We start from the raw sequence: 21,737 nt of genomic DNA, 5'->3' as shown, positions 1-21,737 counted from the left end.
ACAAGTATAGTCAGCAAATGGGTAAAGAATTGGAAGAGATGGCAGCTGGTTATTCGCTGACCAGTGAAGAGATAAATCTACACATTTTCTACAAGGTTGAACCAAGTTCAGATGTTCTCTCATTACAGTTGCAAAATTCCAAAAATCAAACCATTCCACCCCCATCATTGCACTATTCCCAAACACTAATGCACATACTACGAGTGCTGACACTAAGCAAATTACTTGATTGAAGAACACGAATCGGAAGACAGCATGCCATCTGAAAGACAACTGATAAACCTACCTGGGATGGTGACTTTGGTATAGGAGGGGGGGCATGTGGTGCAGGAGAAGTAGCAGGTACATGGTTGTCAATCTTTGTCGTGGGACTACCTGGAGGAGACTCTTCCACTGCTGGTACTACAGGCTTCTCCAATTTCACAGGGGTACTGTTGGCACAACACACACACACCTTAAAATTCACAATGCAACTTTCGATAGAACATCCTCTTTATATGGTGTCCTTCTTTCCTTGCCTTAGGACATAAACATACCCTTCTAGAAGCTGCTCTCATTGTTCTGCTCACATTTAGGCTATTCACCTCAACTACTCCATGTGGCAGCAAGTTCCAGGTTACCATTCTATAGGTACAAAAATTCCTCCTACATTCTTTATCCAAATTGACTAAGGATCGTCTTATATTTATGAGCTCTAGTTCACTCTCACATGCAAAGTAACCACGTTCAACCCCTGCATTTGTACAGCGCCTTCCATGTAGCAAAAACAAAAACCCATTTTACAGGAGCTACAACAAATTCTAACACTGAACCATGCAAGGTGGACAGGCAGGTAAAGGTTGGATCAAAGCACCGGTTTTGAGGACATCATGGTAGGAGGAGAGGTTGAGTTCAGAGAAACAACTTCAGAGCTTAGGGCTGAGGCAGCAGAAGTACCAGTCACCAATTGCAGTGAATGGGAGATATGGGTTCAATGTGATAAGTGGCAAGTGACATTACAAGCCCAGTTTAAGGTTATAAGTGGACAGGGAGATTCCAGAATGGAATCCTGGCCCAAAAACCATGCTAACGTTTTGTGGAGGAACAGTCACAGGACTGCTAATTAGCTTTAACAAGAAAAAAAACATACATCAAAAGTTGGATTACGATGCAACATGCTTGGTTCTCTCTCTCTCTCTCTTCCCCCCAGCTTCACAAATATACACAGATTACAAAATATAAGTTACAATGGTCTCGGTAACAAACTCCCTTTAAACATACAGGTGGGCAGAGGCAAAACACACTGCTCTATACCCAAGTGAACATCTGTGGATTAATCCTCAATCCCCACCCCACCCCCAGATGATCCTTATACAGCGAGCCACCTTAGCTCAAATTCCAAAGTGACTGCTCCCTCCAGGATACCCTGCTCCACTCAGTCAACTCCAACTCCCCGCCCCTATTCCACAGCGCCCATCAATGCAAAGGTTGGGGATGTAGCACTGCCCATTTCACATCCCCTCCTAACTGCACAAGGCCCCATACACCCTTTCCTTCCAGGTAAATCAAGGATTTAAGTGTACTTCTATCAATCTAGTATCCTCTTTGCTGCTCAAAATGTGATCTCCTCCACATAGGCAAGACCAAATGCAGATTGCGGAACACCTCTCTTCAGTCCACAAGTATGAGAGAGCTTCAGATGGCCTGTAATTTTAATCCTCCGCCTTGATTTAAAAATCAGGCAGCAGCCAAAAATAGTGACGTACAGCATTCCGCTTAATCTGGTTAGCAGCAACAGGTCATTAAAACCAATTATAGCTACTTTTCTTAATAGCATTATGGGTCACCATCTATTGAGAAAGGTTAATAGCACATCTGAGGAAAGAGGTGACAACAATCTGAATGACAGCCACACAGTGGATGAAATAACCAAGTGAACTTGCTTGGAGATTCAGGTGCCCAGATCTTCCACTGCCCATTTAGCCTCTACAAATCGGAGGATATCCAAAACACTGATGCTGTGTCCTAACTTGTACCAAGACCCGTTGACCCATTATCTCTGCACTCATTGAGTTTCAATATCAAAATTACGATCCTTTCCTCCATGATCTGAGGGCTCTCCATTTCCTCCAGCCACACCCTCCAAGGTCTGCGCCGTTCTCCAATTCGGACCTCAAACAACCATTCCATCCCCCACCAATTTTACTAACTTCAGTGCCTCGAGCTGCCTCATCCCCAAGCTCTGGAATTCCCTCCCTACACCTCTCCACTTCACTAGTCTCCTTTAAGAAACTCTTGACCACTCGGCCTTTGGTCATCTGACCTAAACGTCGCACATGGTTCAGTGGCATTTGCTTTTATAAAGCTCCTGAGAAGTGGCTTGGGGCTCTTTGTTATTTTTCTTTTAAAAAGTGGTATATAAATAGACATGGTTTTCCTAGAAGCAGCATCCAGCCAACCACAGTGAACTAACCCTTGCCACAGCAATTTCTCTGTTCCTAATCAGTAGCTGCGACCAAGGATTCTCCGCACTGGCAGGTGAAGAACTCCAGACCACTACTGTTGCAGGCCTGGAGTGACACTGGCAGGTAGGCCAGACCGACTTCCATGAACCAAATGGGATTCTGGGCCTCTGAATTACTAGTTTATTGAAATAATCATAATATTTATTAGTGTCACAAGTAGGCTTACATCAACACTGCAATGAAGTTATTGTGAAAATCTCCTAGTCGCCACATTCCGGCACCTGTTTGGGTACACGGAGGGAGAATTCAGAATGTCTAATTCACCTAACAGCATGCCTTTCGGGACTTGTGGGAGGAAACCAGAGCACCCAGAGGAAACCCACGCAGACACGGAGAACCTTCAGACTCCGCACAAAGTGACCCAAGCGGCAATTGAGCCCAGGACCCTGCTGCTGTGAAGAAACAATGCTAACCCGAAAGTGCTGTTAGGGTGGACATTCTAAATTCTCCTTCCGTGTACCCGAACAGGCACTGGAATGTGGCGACTAGGGGCTTTTCACAGTAACTTCATTGCAGTGTTAATGTAAGCCTACTTGTGACAATAAAGATTTAAAAGAAGCACTGTGTTACCGCCATTATTACCATCATCTCCCCAGAAATAAATGTAGATCCTAAATCAGAAATTATAAAAACCCTTTTTTTGAAAAACAATGCAATGAATCTGCTGGCTTCCAGAATGTTTTCCATGATCACCGACTGAAAACAGCCCAAATAGTTGCTGCTCTTCGGTGACTCATAATAGAGATAGTCACCCACGAGTTGCATTTATAGTTCTGGGAAAACCTGAACTAAAACCAACACTTGGGCAGAGTCCAATATTCAAAAAGAACGGAATTGAAACGAGGCAGTGCAGATTTAGCACATTTCCAGGAGAATAATGTGGTTTGTTGACTTTAGGAACCATCGTTGATGTGCTATCTTCTTACACAAGTGAGAATAGCAAGACATTGCTTACACTCAAATGATCCTGATGTTGTACGGTTGGTGCTTCACAGACAAACTATAGCCATTGTTGGAATGTAGAAAACATAAACACTGGTTTGGTTTAGCACACTGGGCTAAATAGCTGGTTTTTAAAGCAGACCAAGGCAGGCCAGCAGCACGGGTTCAATTCCTGTACCAGCCTCCCCGAACAGGCGCCGGAATGTGGCGACTAGGGGCTTTTCACAGTAACTTCATTTGAAGCCTTCATTTGACAATAAGCGATTTTCATTTTTCATTTCATTTCACTGCAAATTCTCAAAACAGCATGGCTAGAGTGACCAAATCGGTTTCTTTGTTACTGACTGAGGAACAGAGTGACCAGGACACGCACTGCTCTTCAAAACAGTGCTGTGCTCTTCAAAACAATGCTGTGGGATCTTTTATATCGGAGACAGACAGTCAAGGTCTGCCAGGTGGCACCTGTGACAATTCAGCACCGGAGTGTTAGTCTGGAACATGCAGTCAAGTCCCTGGTATGGGGCGTGAACTCCCAAGACAAGGAGAGCTGCCACTAGGCAACCACTTACATGGAGGGAAAATGACATTGGCAAAGATAGACCGGCTCTACAGGGCTCCGCCTACTTCACCCAGTTGCGGTTTCTCTTCCCACACCGAGTAGTGCACAAGGCAGATTTTCATCCTATTCCATAACAAGGTTAACAAGTCGCTAGTCTGTCGTCAAGAGTGTAGCCACCTAAAATGGCCGATTCCCGATTAATTTGGCCAAAACCCGATATAAAATGGCTAACCGAAAAAGCTGATGGGGAAAGCAGCCAACAGGACACAAACTGACAGCTGCAGACAGAATAGCGTATTTGGCTCCGGGGAAGTCGGCCCAGATCGATACCCACGACTATTAGCAGGCACATCAACACAGACATCTGCAGTTTAATCGGCTATCCCCGGGTACAATTGCAACATATTAGCAATTGAATGCCGGGCCAGACCTCTCGGCGCCTGCAGTGGCCGAAACAAAGACAGGTGAACGACCGACCCCCCCCCCCCGATCGAGGAATCGCCCCATTATTGGAGCATATCGAACCCAGTGATTGGGAACAAGTCCAATCACTTGGGACTCAGGGCCGCCCCAAGAGGCGGGAAGCCCCTGGGCCCGATAAATTGAGGGGCCAAGTTCAGGGCTCTCTCTCTCTCCCTTCTTCACCTGCTCGCAGCCTTCGCAAGAACATCGACCAGAAACTGTAAGTTTGACTCCAGCAATCGCTACCCGAGAAAGACTCCTAGCCATCGACCCGTATCAGCCTTTTGAATACCGCAGGCCAGACCAGATTCGATAAACCATTCATTTCCCTGACCTGGTGGGCCATTCCTAAAGTTAAGTATTGGCCAGTAGTGGTAGGTTTTGATATAGATAGTAGGATTGTGTAAGTATTTATTGCTATACATAATAAATGACCGTTGATTTCAATCTTACTAAGCGGTGTGCTGACTTATTAATCATAACTCGAGCTTGAACCACGTGGCGGTATCAGAAAGATACCTGGCAACTCGTGAGCAAAGGTGACATAATCAGAGCTAATAAAATGAAGGCTAATAAGAGCAACAAGAGGCTTTTAGCTTGAGGGGCGACAATCCACACATGGCTGACCAGAAGTCTCGCCCCCTCTTACTGCCTGCCATTGGTGTATTGAAGGATTCTACATGCCGATACTTAACCTGCTGGCCATGTTAGGAGAGCACCTTCCTTCACCATCAAGCCACGGGGTGGCACTCCAGCTGGAGCTCCTAGCTCAGAGGTAGGGACGCTGCTCACTGTGCCACAAGACCTCTACTCTCTTCCTGACACCAATTCAATTCAAATTTCAAAATAAAGTTTTAGTTTATTAAAATATCCAAAAGAGAATTCTGGAAAGAATCACAGCAAGTCTGAATGTCCAAGAAGATTTCTACATTAGGACAAGGAGGAAATCAATCCACACAAGTCAACTAGCTCCAACTAACCCACCACAAGTGAGCACAAACCTCCGAACGGGCCGATGACCTGCCTTTTCCACCTTCATGGAAGTGCTCCTGACTGATCTGCTGGGGACAGTGAAGGAAAGAAATGAAGGCACAGGGCTAAATCCTGGCTTTTAAAGCAGACCAAGGCAGGCCAGCAGCATGGTTCAATTCCCGTACCAGCCTCCCCCAACAGTCGCCGGAATGTGGCGACTAGGGACTTTTTACAGTAACTTCATTTGAAGCCTACTTGTGACAATAAGCATTTTTCAAGTGAAGTGAAAGCAGCCACCGAAAACTGGTGGTGAATTGCCCAAATTTTAACAGGGGTGCAAAAATTTATTTTATTCCAAACAGCTTCTTAACCAATTCAGGAATGAAAGCACTCGCCTTCCACAAAACGACGTGGAACTCACTCTCCTTTCCAAGTGGTTCAGGTGTTCAATTAAAATTCCACGGTTCTAATTTTTATAATAAAAGGTAAGAGCATGAAGCAAAAGTGGGGAAATGGATTGGAAGCAAAAATCAGTCAGCCAGCCATGACTTCAATGGCAGAACAGGCTCGAGGGGCTGAATGGCCTACTCCTACGGTGCTTTAGAAGAGACTTTCATACACCAAATGAACACTCACTTCATGCGACAAGTGAAATCTGGTCACGGCGATGAACAGTATTTGAAATCACTAGTAAGTGGAGTTGTCAAAGCACTAGTTAAACCACCAGTATATAAGGTTGCTTCAAATTAAAATCCGCCATAGACCAGGCATTAGCAGAGCAATATAATAATCATTATTATCACAAGTAGTACATTAACACTGCAATGAAGTTACTGTGAAAATCCCCGAGTCGCCACACTCCAGCGCCTGTTCGGGTACACAGAGGGAGAATTCAGAATGTCCAATTCACCTAACAAGCACATCTTTCAAGACTTGTGGGAGTAAACCAGAGCACCCGGAGGAAATCCACACAGACATAGGGAGAACGTGTAGACTCCGCACAGACAGTGACCCAAGTGGGAATCGAACCTGGGACCCTGGCGCTGTGAAGCACAGTGCTAACCACTGTGACCACGCCAATAAATGCAGACTGTTATACATCTTGAACAGCTGTTATGTTGGCCATTGAGGGTTAAGAGCTAAATGCTGAATGCCTTTGCACCTTGGAGAAACATGCTGTCCAAAATGAACAATGCGGCTTTGAAGTATCGCAAGGAAAGCAGGCCTGACCTGCTTTTCACATAAGAGTGTTATTAGAAAAGCTTTGGCGGAGAAATAAGCAACAGTAATGAGTTTAGTCACAAGTAATTACAGTGCAACTTAGTTGTTGGGGTAATACGCATAGGTAGAGGGATCCATTGACGATAACATACAAAAATATTGTTAATAAAGCTTTGATGAAGAGCCATCCAGACCAGAAACGTTAGCTCCATTCTTTCTCCACAGATGCTTCACAGCACCAGGGACCTGGGTTCGATTCCCAGCTTCAGCCACTGTCTGTGCGGAGTCTGCATGTACTCAGTGTCTGCGTGGGTTTCCTCCAGGTGCTCCGGTTTCCTCCCGCAAATCCCGAAAGACACGCTCGTTAGGTGAATTAGACATTCTGATTTCTCCCTCTGTGTACCCGAAGATTGCCAGAGAGTGGCGACTCGGGGCTTTTCACAGTAACTTCCTTGCCGTGTTAATGACGAAGAATCACTGAAACAACTACACGATGACATTAATAAGTTCCATCCAACCATCAGACTCACCATGGACTACTCTCCAAAATTAGTTGCATTCTTGGACACACTCGTCTCCATCAAGGATGGTCACCTCAGCACTTCGCTTTACCGCAAACCCACGGATAACCTCACAATGCTCCACTTCTCCAGCTTCCACACTAAACACATTAAAGAAGCCATCCCCTATGGACAAGCTCTCCGTATACACAGGATCTGCTCAGACGAGGAGGAGCGTAACAGACATCTACAGACATTGAAAGATGCCCTCGTACGAACGGGATATGGCGCTCGACTCATCGATCGACAGTTCCAACGCACCACAGCAAAAACCCGCACTGACCTACTCAGAAGACAAACATGGGACACAACCGACAGAATATCCTTCGTCGTCCAGTACTTCCCCGGAGCGGAGAAACTAAGACATCTTCTTCACAACCTTCAACACGTCATGGATGAAGATGAACATCTTGCCAAGGTCATCACCACACCCCCATTACTTGCCTTCAAACAACCACGCTACCTCAAAACAAACCATTGTTTGCAGCAAACTACCCAGCCTTCAGAACAGTGACCACGACGCCACACAACCCTGCAATGGCAATCTCTGCAAGACGTGCCAGATCATCGACATGGATACCACCATTACACGTGAGAACACCACCCACCAAGTACACGGTACATACTCGTGCGACTCGGCCAACGTTGTCTACCTCAGACGCTGCAGGAAAGGATGTCCCGAAGCGTGGTACATTGGCGAGACCATGCAGATGCTGCGACAACGAATGAACGGACATCGCGCGACAATCATCAGGCAGGAATGTTCCCTTCCAGTCGGGGAACACTTCAGCAGTCAAGGGCATTCAGCCTCTGATCTCCGGGTAAGCGTTCTCCAAGGCGGCCTTCAGGACGCGCGACAACGCAGAATCGCCGAGCAGAAACTTACAGCCAAGTTCCACACACGAGTGCGGCCTCAACCGGGGCCTGGGATTCATGTCGCATTACATTCATCCCCCACCATCTGGCCTGCGAAATCCTACCAACTGTCCTGGCTTGACACAATTCACACTTCTTTAACCTGGGGTTACCCCATCTCTGGATCTGTAAAGATTTAATCACCTGCTGATGCTCGTATTCCAAGCATTGTCTGGCATCTTTGAATCTGTCTATATACATGTTTCTGGAACATACCTCTTCATTCACCCGAGGAAGGAGCAGCGCTCCGAAAGCTAGTGACATCGAAACAAACCTGTTGGACTTTAACCTGGTGTTGTAAGACTTCTTACTGTGTTAATGTAAGCCTACTTGTGACACAAATAAACATTTAGGGCAGCACGGTAGCGCAAGTGGATAGCACTGTGGCTTCACAGCACCAGGGTCCTAGTTTCGATTCCCCGCTGGGTCACTGTCTGTGCGGAGTCTGCACGTTCTCCCCGTGACTGCGTGGGTTTCCTCCGGGTGCTCCGGTTTCCTCCCACATTCCAAAGTTGTGCAGGTTAGGTGGATTGGCCATGATAAATTGCCCTTAGTGACCAAAAAGGTTGGGAGGGTTTATTGGGTTACGGGGATAGGGTGGAAGTGAGGGCTTAAGTGGGTCGGCGTAAACTCGATGGGCCGAATGGCCTCCTTCTGCACTGTAAGTTCTGTGTTCATTATTATGCGGTCAGAACTGTTGAGATTGTCCAGCATTTCCTGTTCGTTTCAAATTCCAGCAGCTGCAGTAATTTGATTTTATGTTAAGTATTAATAAAGCTTGTTCTTCAAAGGATTAACGAACAGTTGAGAGAAACAGCTATGAAGTAAACAATTACAACTCTTTACATGGCATCTTATCCAGGACACGCACCACTGACATAGGGAAAATATGGTGTGAAAAAGGAGTAAGTGTTCTTCGGAGGACTCAAAAAGAGAAAGCCACTCTGTGCAGTTAGGGTGATCACCGATACTATATATGAATTAAATCTGTTTCATATACATCAAGTGCCTTTGTGCGGAAGTTTACTTAACAGTTCAATATTAACACGCAGCAGGTCGATCAGAATCCAGAGATTTATATGGTAATTTCTGAGTGTGCACTCTCCTCCCGCTCTCCAAAAATAAATTAAAATGGTCACATCCTGACCCTCTTGACATCCAGCTTCATTTTGTTCTGGATTTCCAGGACAAGTTTTCTATTTGTCTCCTTTATCACGTTGAATATGAGCCTCCTTGTCAAAATGTCATCCAGTAGCTTGCAGAACCAAAAACAAATTTCCTCTGTAAACCAACAAGCAATCAAACATTGGGTAATGGCACTGCGGAAGTCAATAGGAATGTGAATAAGCCAGCCAGCAGCTAGCTTGCGCAGCTCAACAACTTCCTGAGGGGGTGGGGGGGGGGGGGGGGGGGGGGGGGGGGGGAAGATTATAGATTGCTACAGAGTCCAAGTGTGACAGGAATCCAAGAATGAAAAAAAAAGTTTGAAAGATTTTGGCTCAAAATAATAACCACACGTGGGTTACAAGCGAGAGTTTTCTGGATGATGACAGCCAAGTGATCTAATATTTTAAAAGGCAATCTGAAGTAATGCTGCACATCTGACAGCAAGTGTGCATGATGTGGTGATAAAAAAAAAAAAACTTCATTCACTTTAATTTTTCCGATTAAGGGGAATTTTAGCGTGGCCAATCCACCTACTTTGCACATCTTTGGGTTGCGGGAGTGAGACCTACGCAGACACGGGAGACTCCAGTGACCTGGGGCCAGGATCGAACCCGCGTCCGCACCGCCGTGAGGCAGCAGTGCCACCCTTCACTAACATTATTGCACAATCAGGAAATATGATTCTCAGCATGCGAATGACAATTTAAAACTAATTCAATAATAATAATAGCTTGTCACAAGTAGGCTTCAATGAAGTTACTGTGAAAAGCCCCTAATCACCACATTCGGCCTGTTCGGGGAGGCCGTTAAGGGAATTGAACCCGCATTGCTGGCCTTGGTCTGCTTTACAAGTCAGCTATTTAGCCCACGGTGCTAAACCAGCCAGCAACTAGCTTGCTCAGCTCAACAACTTAAAGCTGAAGGCAAATCTCTCAATATGGATCATTGTCAAAGGGTGCACTCGAGGAGAGGAGGACTAATCCACAGAGCAGTGCAAGTGTGCCGATCTGCACAAGTGTCTGTTTAAGCCAAATACAAGTGCTTGGAAAGGTTTCCATCCAGGCGCAAACATTTTTGGGACCAGCGAAACACACTGATTGATTTGGTCTGGCCCGAAATTGAAGGAGTTTTTCCTCAGGAACTATGTCACCAAAGATTTTGGCGGTGAAGGTGGCTCCGAGCCAGTGGGTGACAATATTCGGGGTTTTGGAGGATCTTGGGGAGTGCAGTTGGGCAGAGGCGCTGATGTGTTGCCTTTACCTCCCAGTTAGCCCAGAGGCAGATCTTGCTGGGTGATAGGCACCAGAGTCATCCTGGGCAGTGGGGTGGGTGAGTGACCTGGCAGAATTCTAGCACCCATAGAAGATAAACGTTCACCATTAGGGGGTCAGAGGAACGGCTCCTCTAGACGTAGCGGTTGTTCATCTTCCCCTTTAAAGGATCTGTACCTGTCAGCAGGGGTTGCATTTACTTTTTCTTTTTTGTGTTTAAGTTATTATTTTATGGCTATATAATGGGGCATGCAAGGCAATGGGGAGGCTTTGTTACATGATGGTTGTACAGAGACGATTGTGCCTTGGACAGCAAGTAAAAACGCCTTGGACAGCAAGTAAAAACGCCTTGAATAAAAATATTTTTTAAAATACAAACATTTTTAGCGAAGACACAGGGCCAGATACCTGACTGGCTCAGAATTTTTAATCTGGCTTCTAAAAGATATTTTTCAGCAGGTACACACCACCAATTATTCATACATGGTGCCTTTTTCTATTCATGGGGATTAGGGAAGTGGGGTTCGCTGTATGCACGTTTTAAAGATACTCAAATTTGCATACAGAGAAGTGTAATATGCCCACCACACCGGCAATAGAGGCGTTGTGTTTCTCAACCAAAAACACGATAAAATACAAGCTGATGTTCCATGGCGGGTTTCAAATCAGCAACGTGCAGCCTGACAATAGGAGGGCAATTTGGAGCAGGAGAGCTTGACATGCATTTCCCTTCCAAGAGTCATTATGGCACAAAAGGCCATTCAGCCCATCAGGTCCATGACAGTCTTCCGCACAGCAATCCAGTCAGTCCCATTCCCCTACTCGATCCTCATTCCCTCAATTGCCCATCCAATTATTGCTTGTCTTTGCTCCCATGCTACGGAAAGATGTGGCCATCCCTTCAACAATGGCCATGATACAGCTTCGAGAAAGTAAAATCAAACATGGCTCCAAAGCCTCCTGAAACTATGGCCATTTATTTGGCCAGAAATCTTAGATTTCTGACTCAAAGTACAGAAAGAGGCCATTCGGCCGATCGAGTCTGCCCCCACCTTCAGAGCAGTCCATCCAAGCCCACTTCCCCACCCTATCCCAATGACCCTTACCTACACATCATTGGCACGAAGAGGCAATTTAGCACGGCTAATCCATCCAACCTGCACACGTTTGAACTGCGGGAGGAAACCGGAGCAGTCGGAGGAAAACCACGCAGACACCGAGATGAAATGCAAACTGCACATGGACAGTCACCCAAGGCCAGAATTGAAACTGGGTCTCTTACTAGAGGCAGCAGTGCTAACCGCTCTGCCACCTTGCTGCCCTATGTCCAGTCGTGCACACACTTATCCCACACAAGTCAGTCATTCTTAATCAGTTTTATATAATACATTTAAAAGATAAATTACGATTGAACCGAGTGGGATTTATGGGTGGCATGGTAGCAGTGGTTAGCATTGTTGCTTCACATTCAGAATTCAGCCTCAGTATGCTCGAACAGGCGCTAGAGTATGGCAACTAGGGGATTTTCACAATAACTGCATTGCAAGCCTACTTAATAATAATCTTCATTGTCAAAAGTAGGCTTACATTAACACAGCAACAAAGTTACCATGAAAAGCCCCTAGTCACCACATTCCGGTGCCTGTTCGGGTACACGGAGGAAGAATTCAGAATGTTCAAATTACCCAACAGCACATCTTTCGGGATGTGTGACACGGTAGCACGGTAGCATTGTGGATAGCGCAATTGCTTCACAGCTCCAGGGTCCCAGGTTCGATTCCGGCTTGGGTCACTGTCTGTGCGGAGTCTGCACATCCTCCCAGTGTGTGCGTGGATTTCCTCCGGGTGCTCCGGTTTCCTCCCACAGTCCAAAGATGTGCAGGTTAGGTGGATTGGCCATGATAAATTAATCCTTAGTGTTGGGTGGGGTTACTGGGTTATGGGATAGGGTGGAGGTGTTGACCTCGGGTAGGGTACTCTTTCCAAGAGCCAGTGCAGACTCGATGATAATAAAGATTGACCACTTTAAATCAGTTGTTTTGCATATGCATTTAAGACAAGTCCAAATCACCTGCAAGTGGGAAATAGTGTTTTGTTGAAATGTTAGAATATTGCAGCTATTTTATTAGAAAAATCAAGGGAGGGGCACGGATTGCAGAGAATCTATTACCACATGATAGAAACCTACTTTATTATAGGTAATAAAGGTTTAAGGAAAGAAATGATTTAGGTGACATTATACAATTAAAAATCATATATATTAGCCATAACAGCATAAAATGCTGAGAGCATGGGAAACATCTTGATAAGAAAGTCAGTGTTCAGACTGACTTTAGACTCATTGTTGTCATTATTGGGCAAACATCCCAGTTCTGGACAACATGGTGGGAAACAGGTGGTTTGAAACATGCAGACGTTTTCCCATGTATATTATCTCTTAAAACTTGATAGACAGACATTTCATCGAATTAAATGAATTATAAATATTTTAAGCCAATCACAGTTAGAAAGGGGATAGAACCTTAACGATTATTTTTTACTTATGAGACAGGGAGAGAACTCTCTCTCGGGCTCTCCAAAATCATCTATAAGCTCTCTCTCTCTGAATTAATCTTTAATCTAACCCTTGAAACCTATTTCTACCTTGCTTTGCAAACAGCTATTTTCTTTGTTTCAGTTTTGTATCGTACATTTTAATCTGAAAAAATTGCTTTGAATGTAATTGTATCTTGAATTCAACTCATCTGTATTTGCATTGGACAAACAACTTGTTAAATGTATTCGTATCAAATTTGACTTGATCAATAGACTTTTAAACTGACATAAATAAAGATTTTCTTGACTTCACTCAAGAAGCTCAGTCTAGAGTGCTGTATGATTGATATATCAGTGTGGTGACACGTAAATATATCAACAAAATACAGATCCATCACCACAGCAATTGAGAACACAATTATACAATCTATTCTTAATGCTGCAGCAGGACTTCCTTGCAACTGAACAAGAAACAGTTTTGATGCATTTGTTCACTATTATCCACTGGGCTGGTAGAGGTTTCCGGTATGCAAGAGCACTGACAGACAATATTTAATGACTATCACTTTCCCCATGCTGTCTGGCCTTCCTGTACGTCATAGGAAGGAGCAAGAGGAAACCAATGCGATGTATATCCTTACTCACCTCTTCAAATTGCCAAGCATCTGCAAGCACTCAAATATCCCAGCAAGCAGCCACAATGCAAGGACAGACTTAAAGCATTTTTCAGGAGCTTCGCGAAGCAGTTTACAGGCATCAGGAGGTTTGCGAAGCAGTTTACAGGCAGCCTTTCAGATGAAAAAGGAAGCAGAAGCCCCAACTGTCCTCTCCATGTTAGAGATAAAATAGGTCATGACAATATTTTGAACCCTGGCTAACATGTACCCCTCAAATCAACACCACTAAAACCAATTATCTGATCATTATCACATTGCTGGCTGTGAGAGCTTGCAGTATACAAACTGGATGTCGTGTTTCCTTCATTACAACATTGACGACACTTCAAAAAGGTACTTCACTCTCTGTAAAGCATTTAGGATGCCTTGAAAGATGCTGTATAAAATGCAAGTCTGCCACTTTTTATTAAAAACTAGGTCAGAAGTGACAGACCCATTCCTCATGCAGGACCCTGGGACCAAATGCATGTCTGAAGGAAAGGTCAGCAACTTCAGTAGACCAGAAAACACATCCAGTAAGGCAAGAGACTTGTAATATCAAATGTTGGAATATTGTATCCCAAGAAATCGTCAGATCAAATGAAGCAGAAAGCATTTTTTTTTATTTTTTTTATAAAGAACAGGGGGTTATAATAAAACCAACCTTTGTGCTCCCTTGACTTGTGTCATGGACTTGCCCGTGTGTTGTTGTTCCAGTTGATTCATTGAGTCACCGAGATTTTGGTTCAGCTGTGAAGAGACAAAACAAAACAACATTGATCAGGATGGTGGGAATCACAATTAGGGGACATAAGACAGTCACTAATACAACCACCAGGCAAGTTATTAGAATGTGGAACTCGCTGCATGAATTGGTTGAGGCAATGATGGAGGAGCCCAGCACATATGTGCACAAGACAAGGCTGAGGCATTCACAACAATCTTCAGCCAGAAGTGCCAAGTGGATGATCAATCTCCGTCTCCTCTGGAGGTCCCCAGCATCACAGATGTCAGTCTTCAGCCAATACCTTTCACTCCACGTGATATCAAGAAATGGCTGAAGGCACTGGATACTGCAAAGTCTATGGGCCCTGGTAATATCACAGCAATAGTACTGAAGACTTGTGCTCCAGAACTTGCTGCACCCCTAGCCAAATATGTTCTAGTACAGCTACAACACTGGCATCGACCCTGCAATGTGGAAAATTGCCCAGGTGCGTCCAGTACACAGGAAACAGGACAAATCCAACCCAACCAATTACTGCCCCATCAGTCTATTGTCCATCATCAGCAAAGTGATGGAAGAAGTCATCAACAGTGCTATCAAGCAGTACCTATGGCAGCATGATAGCACAGTGGGTAGCACTATTGCTTCACAGCACCAGGGTCCCAGGTTCGATTCCCGGTTTGGGTCACTGTCTGTGCGGAGTCTCCCCGTGTCTACGTGGGTTTCCTCCCGCAAGTCCCAAAAGACGTGCTGGTAGGTAATTTGGACATTCAGACATTGAACTCCCTCAAGTGTACCCGAACAGGCACCGGAATGTGGCAACTAGGGGCTTTTCACAGTAACTTGTGACAATAAAGATTATTATTACTCAGCAATAATCTGCTCACAGACGCTCAGCTTGGGTTCCACCAGGATCACTCAGCTCCTCACCTCATCACAGCCTTGGTTCAAACATGGACAAAAGAGCTGAATGCCAGAGGTGAGGCGAGAGTGACTGCCCTTGACATCAAGGCAGCATTTGACCGAGTATAGCATCAAGGAACCCTAGCTAGACTGGATTCGGGGAAAATTCTCCACTGGTTGGAGTCACATCTGGCACAAAGGAAGATGGTTGTGGTGGTTGGAGGTCAATCATCTCAACTCCAGGACATCACTGCAGGAGATCTCAGGGAAGTGTCCCAGGCCGAACCATCTTCAGCTGCTTCATCAATGACCTCCCATAAGATCAGAAATGGGGATGCTTGCGGATGACTGCACAATGTTCAGCACCATTCACAACCCCTCAGATAATGAAGCAATCCATGTCCAAATGCAGCAAGACCTGGACACTATCTGAAGACTTGTGCTCCAGGCTTGGACTGACAAGTGGCTAGTTTCATTTGCGCCACACAAATGCCAGGCAATGACTATCTCCTACAAGAGAGGATCTAACCACCACCCCTTGACATTCAATGGCATCACCATCGCTGAAACCCCCACAATCAACATCCTGGGGGTTACCACTGATCAGAAACTGAACTGGACTAGACACATTAATACTGTGGCTACTAGGGCAGGCCAAAAGCTAGGAATCCGACGGCAAGTGGCTCACCTCCTGACCCCTCCGAAGCCTGCCCACCATCTACAAGGCGCAACGTACAAGGATTGAGCTTAGGAGGAACATCTTCACCCAAAGGGTTGTGAATCTATGGAATTCCCTGCCCAGTGAAGCAGTTGAGGCTCCTTCATTAAATGTTTTCAAGATAAAGATAAATAGTTTTTTGAAGAATAAAGGATTATGGTGTTTGAGTGGGAAAGTGGAGCAGAGTCCACAAAAGATCAGCCATGAGCGGAGCAGGCTCGAAGGGCCAGATGGCCTACTCCTGCACCTAGTTCTTTTATTCTTATTAAGTCAGGAGTGTAATGGAATACTCTCCACTTGCCTGGATGAGTGCAGCTCCAACAACACTTAAGAACGCAACACCATCCAGGACAAAGCAGCCAGCTTGATTGCTCCCCCTTCCACAAACATTCAAAGCCCAGCACCGACAAACAGTGGCAACCGTGTGTACCATCTACAAGGTGCACTGCAGTAACTCACCAAGGTTCCTTAGACAACACCTTCCAGACCCACAACAACTACCATCTAGAAGGACAACAGCAGATATCTGGGAACCCACCACCTGGAGGTTCCCCTCCAAGCCACTCGCCATCGTGACTTGGAATATAATTGTCATTCCTTCACTGTCGCCGGGTCAAAATCCTGGAACTCCCTCCCTAACAGCACAGTGGAACACCTCCAGGACTGCAGCGGTTCAAGGCGGCAGCTCACCACCACCTTCAAAAGGGCAACTAGGGTTGAGCAATAGATGCTGGCCTAACCAGCGATGCCTACATTCCATAAACAAATTTTTAAAAACCCAGCATAGCTGCATTTAACAGGAAGCGGGATCAGTTACAAGGTGTGGAAGAGATGAAGATTGGGAAAGCACCTGCATGGAATGGTGGGACTGAATATCCCATTTCTGTTGTGTAAATTTACATCGGAACTTGAAGCTCGCCCTCTGGGGGAGATGGCGAGGGGGGGAAAAAAGAACATGCAAGCCAGTGAGCCTGCAAGTGAGAGTTAAGCCAGAGAGCCTGCGAGTGAGAGCTGAAAACAGCAACACTGACACTGCTAGCTTGCCTTCTATATTTTCCCGCAGTTGTGACCTCGTCCAGTGGAGAATGAGCAATGAAGTTGGGCTCAGCAACAATTGTTAATCACATTCAGGGTGACAGGTTTTGCCAAGTCTGTGCAGCTGTACTTATTTTTCTTTCACGGGATATAGCAAGACCAGCGTGGTTTCCCATCCCTCATTGCCCTTGAACTATTGCAGAGAGCAATTAAGAGTCAACCACATTGTTTCGGATCTGGAGTCACCAGTTGGTCAGACCAGGAAAAAATGGCAGATTTCCTCCCTCCCTTAGAAAGGCATTAGTGAACCCAATGGCCGTTTACAACAGTTGATGATGGCTATTACCACCATTCCCGAGAACAGCTGTATTCATTAACTCAATTCCAAAGAATTATTACAATGCAGAAAGCCCATGTCGACAATGGCTCTCCAAATGAGCATTATGATTTAGTGCCATTCCCCTGCCTTCTCCCTATAACTTGGCACATTATTTTCTTGAATGCCTTGATGGACCCGGCCTACACCACACTCCCAGGCAGAACATTCCACACCCAAACCACTTGCTGCGGGGAAAAGCTTTTTCTAATCACATTTGCTTCTTTTACAAAATCACTAAATCTGTGCTCTCTCCAATTTGATCCTTTTTACAAGTGGAACAGTTTCTCCCCATCTCATCTGCCCAGGCCCTTGGTTTTGAACACCTCTATCAAACCCCCTCTCAGCCTCCTCTTCTCGCAGGGGAACAGTCCCAACTTCTCTAATCCGTCCTCATAACTGAAGTTTCTCATCCCTAGAAGCATTCTTGCAAACGTCTTCTGCACTCTTTCTAATGCGTTCACATCCTTCCTATAGTGTGGCACTCAACTGTACACAATAAGTGACAATAAGCGATTATTATATTCCAGCTGAGGTCCAGCGTCTTATACAAGTTCAGCATAACGTCCTTGGCTCTTTTACTCTGCCACAAGCCTAGGACACAACTGCTGTTTCCACATGCCCTGCCACCTTCTGATTTATGCACATATACACCCAGGTCTATCTGCTCCTTCACATCTTTTCAAGTTGTGCCCCTTATTGTATTTGCCTCCACATTCTTCTTCCCACCAAAATGAATCACCTCACTTCTCCGTATCAAACTTAATTTGCCACCTGCCTATTCCAACTTGTCTATGCCCTTTTGGAGTTCCACACGGTCCTCCACACGGTTTCAGTGCTTCATCATCCACAAATTTAGAAATTGTCCCTTGCACACCAAGATCTAGATCGTTAACATATCGGGAAAAACAAGGGTCCCAATTCTGACCCCTGGGAACCCCACTACAAACCTTCCACCAGGCAAAAAAAAAAAAACATCACTCACTCTTTCTAATTATTCAGCTAATTTTGTATCCATGTCCCTTTCATTCCAAGATTTGCAAGTCCGTGGTATGGCATTGTATCAAATGAATTTTGGATGTTGACACACACCTCAAGAGCATTCCCTCATCAATACTCTTGTTACCCCTTCAAAACTCCAGCAAATTAAACGCCATCTTCCCCCTCACAAAATCTATGCCACCTCTTCCTAATCAACCCACATTTTTCAATATGATCATTAATTCTATCCTGAATAATTGTTTCTAGAAGCTTTCCCATTACCAAAGTTAAACTGCTTAGTTTGTAATTGATGGGTTTATCTATAGAACCTTTTTTGAACAAGGACATAAAGTTTGCAATTCTCCACTCCCCAAACCGCCCTGAGCCCAGGGAAGACTGGAAGATCATGGCCAGTACCCCGACAACTTCCATTCACTTCCTTCAATATCCTTGGATGGGCCTCATCTGGTCCCTGTGCCTTGTAATTATAGCAGTTTATCCTATACCTCTTTATAAATTTAATAATAAGAATCGCTTATTGTCACAAGTAGGCTTGAATGAAGTTACTGTGAAAAGCCCCTAGTCGGCACCTGTTCGGGGAGACCGGTATGGGAATTGAATCCGCGCTGCTGGCCTTGATCTGCATTACAAGCCAGCTGTTTAGCCCACTGTGCTAAACTAGCCCCTAAATTTTGAGCTCATCCAGCGACAGAGTTTCCTCATGTGTCACCTTGGCCTGGATATCATCTGCTTCCTTGGTAAAGACAGATGCAAAGTATTCAATTAACACCTCAGCCATTCCGTTTGCCTCCTTGTGTAAATCCCAGTGTAAACGCCACCAGCTGCCATGGTGGAATTTGAATCCATGCCCCAGGCCGTTATCCTGGGCCTCAGGACTACCAGCCCAGTGACATTACCACCACACTTCTGAATCCCCACAAAGTGCTGGTGTAGCTTGGGTCAACTACTGGGATCCTATCACACGGGGATTATTCACTGTTGCATAACTAGCCCATTCATACAAACACAATCAGACTTAGATCGTCTAGCCTGCAGCAGCAATGACAATATTTCCTTCATATATGAATTTTTAAAAATCTACTTAAAAAGCAACAATCAACTGAAATTACAATCTACATCTCTGGTCGCCAATTTTAACTTTATGTTGCCATGGGTCATTGCACAAACAATTTTGTCCTTGAACTCAGATGATGATATTCTCTCAGAAATCAGAGAGTAACGTGGGACAGACAGCCCTGCTCCAGTTATCCTATTCTACATTGCATTAAAGATTAGTCACAGATAATTCGAACACTCTCGCATTCTCCATGTCCCCCGCCCCCCCAAAAAAATCTACACTTCTTCCAATATCCAACAGATTTTAAGATCAAAGTTTGGAATCCATTGTCCACAACTGTGTTTGTGGCTAGTCTATCTTTTTCTTGATCTCGCTGATGCCCTGCAGTATTGGCAATTTTTGTTGATTGCAAAAAATATACAAGAAATTTGCTTAAATGACAAAAACCATGCAACTCAGGACTATAATGCTTCAGACTGGGAAGTATTGATCACAATTGGTTTACAACAAAATTTTATATAGCTCTTAATTGTCCCCATGCACGTCACAGAAACTTTAAGAATTATGACTTTGAAATATGGGCCAGATCTCCCAACACAACAGAAAAGTAGGTTTCAAGGAGCAGCTCAACAGTGGAAAGAGTAAAAGGCATACATAGAGGTGTAGGGAAGGAATTCCAGAGCTTGGGCGGTGAGGCAACGGAAGATGTGGCCACCAATGGGAGAGAAATTATAACTGGGAATAGATTCAAGGATGAAAATGTACACAGTGACATTTTTGACTGGGGGCCAATGTAGGACAGCTAGCAGGGACAATGGAGAAACAGAAGTTAGCGCAACATAAGACATGGGCAGAGTTTGGGAGGACTTCAAATCTACACTTTTAAAATGCTAGAATCCAAAACATCAAGCCAAGTAATTATCTCATACCTTGCTCATTTCTTTATGAAATGTTTCCTCCAGACCAGCTATACTTTGGAATGTGTTCACATAAAAACCAACACGACTGTAAAAAAACAAAACAGAATTCATCAAAGAGTAAATTGATACATGGCCTGAGTCACTGTATAAAGTTGCATTATGGTGAAAATCAAGTGTTTCGCCCCATGGATAGATGATTAGAAGCAGTGGAGGTCCAAATATATGGATCATTAAAACTTTATAATGGCACAAACATGACAAGAAGCCTTCACATTTAGAGGACCAAAATATAAGAGGGTAGAAGTCATGCTTCAGCTATGTAGTCCTAATTAGACAACTCCTGGACAACGAAGAACAGTTCTGGACACCACACAGTAAGGATATATTCGAGGAAACCGATCAGAATGATACTTAGAAAATATCTATGGGATTAGACAAAGTCAGCATGGATTTCACAAAATAATGTTTGGATTGGATTTCAATAATAATCTTTATTAGTGTCACAAGTAGGCTTACAACACTGCAATGAAGTTAGTGTGAAAATCCCCCAGTCACCACATTCTGGCGCCTGTTCGGGTACACAGAGGGAGAATTCAGAATGCCCAATTCACCCAACAGCTGGTCTTTCGGGACTTGTGGGAGGAAACCCCCACAGACACAGGGAGAAGGTGCAGACTCCGCACAGATAGTGACCCAAGCCGGGTCCTTGGTGCTGTGAAGCAACAGTGCTAACCACTGTGCTGCCATGCCACTCTGATTTGTCATGTGCACCAAGGTATAATGAAAAGTGTTGTTCTGCTTACAGTCCAGATAGAACGTTTCATACATGGTAGTATATTGGCATGGTGAGAATTGGTCAGCAGAAGGAAACAGTAGGAAAAAATATGGCTTCTTTTTTTAAAAAGCAGCAGAAGGTGACAAGGTTACCACAGGAATCAGTACTCAAGTCCCGCTATTCACAATATATATCAATGATTTGGATGAGGGAACCAATTGTAATATCTCCAAGTTTGCAGATGACACAAAACTCGGAATGAGAGTGGTGAGAAAGATGCAAAGAGGTTTCAAGCTGATTTAGACAAGTTGAATGAGCGGACAAATGTGACTGATGCAGTATAAAGTGGATAAATGCAAAGTTGTCCTGTCCAGAAGGAAAAACAAATGGCAGAGTAATATCTAAATGGTAACAGATTGGGAAATGATGGCGCACAAAGGGAGCTGGGTGTCCTTGTTCA

At 44.8% G+C, this 21,737-nt stretch overlaps 1 protein-coding gene across 1 annotated transcript in view; it reads right to left on the bottom strand.

The window, feature by feature from the left end:
- bin1a (bridging integrator 1a) overlaps positions 1-21,737 on the bottom strand; it is a 126,117-nt gene that overhangs the window by 53,282 nt on the left and 51,098 nt on the right. Inside the window, exons 8-10 of the mRNA XM_072468306.1 lie at positions 20,512-20,587; positions 14,429-14,514; positions 287-431 (exon numbers count right to left, since the gene is read on the bottom strand). Coding sequence (XP_072324407.1) covers positions 287-431; positions 14,429-14,514; positions 20,512-20,587 — 307 coding nt within the window. The remainder of the gene's footprint in view (positions 1-286; positions 432-14,428; positions 14,515-20,511; positions 20,588-21,737) is intronic.

Source organism: Scyliorhinus torazame, chromosome 2 (assembly GCF_047496885.1).
Source record: "Scyliorhinus torazame isolate Kashiwa2021f chromosome 2, sScyTor2.1, whole genome shotgun sequence".
Classification (NCBI taxonomy): domain Eukaryota; kingdom Metazoa; phylum Chordata; class Chondrichthyes; order Carcharhiniformes; family Scyliorhinidae; genus Scyliorhinus; species Scyliorhinus torazame.
The sequence above is the reverse complement of the archived record's forward strand: the minus strand, read 5'-3'. Positions and strand labels throughout refer to the sequence as shown.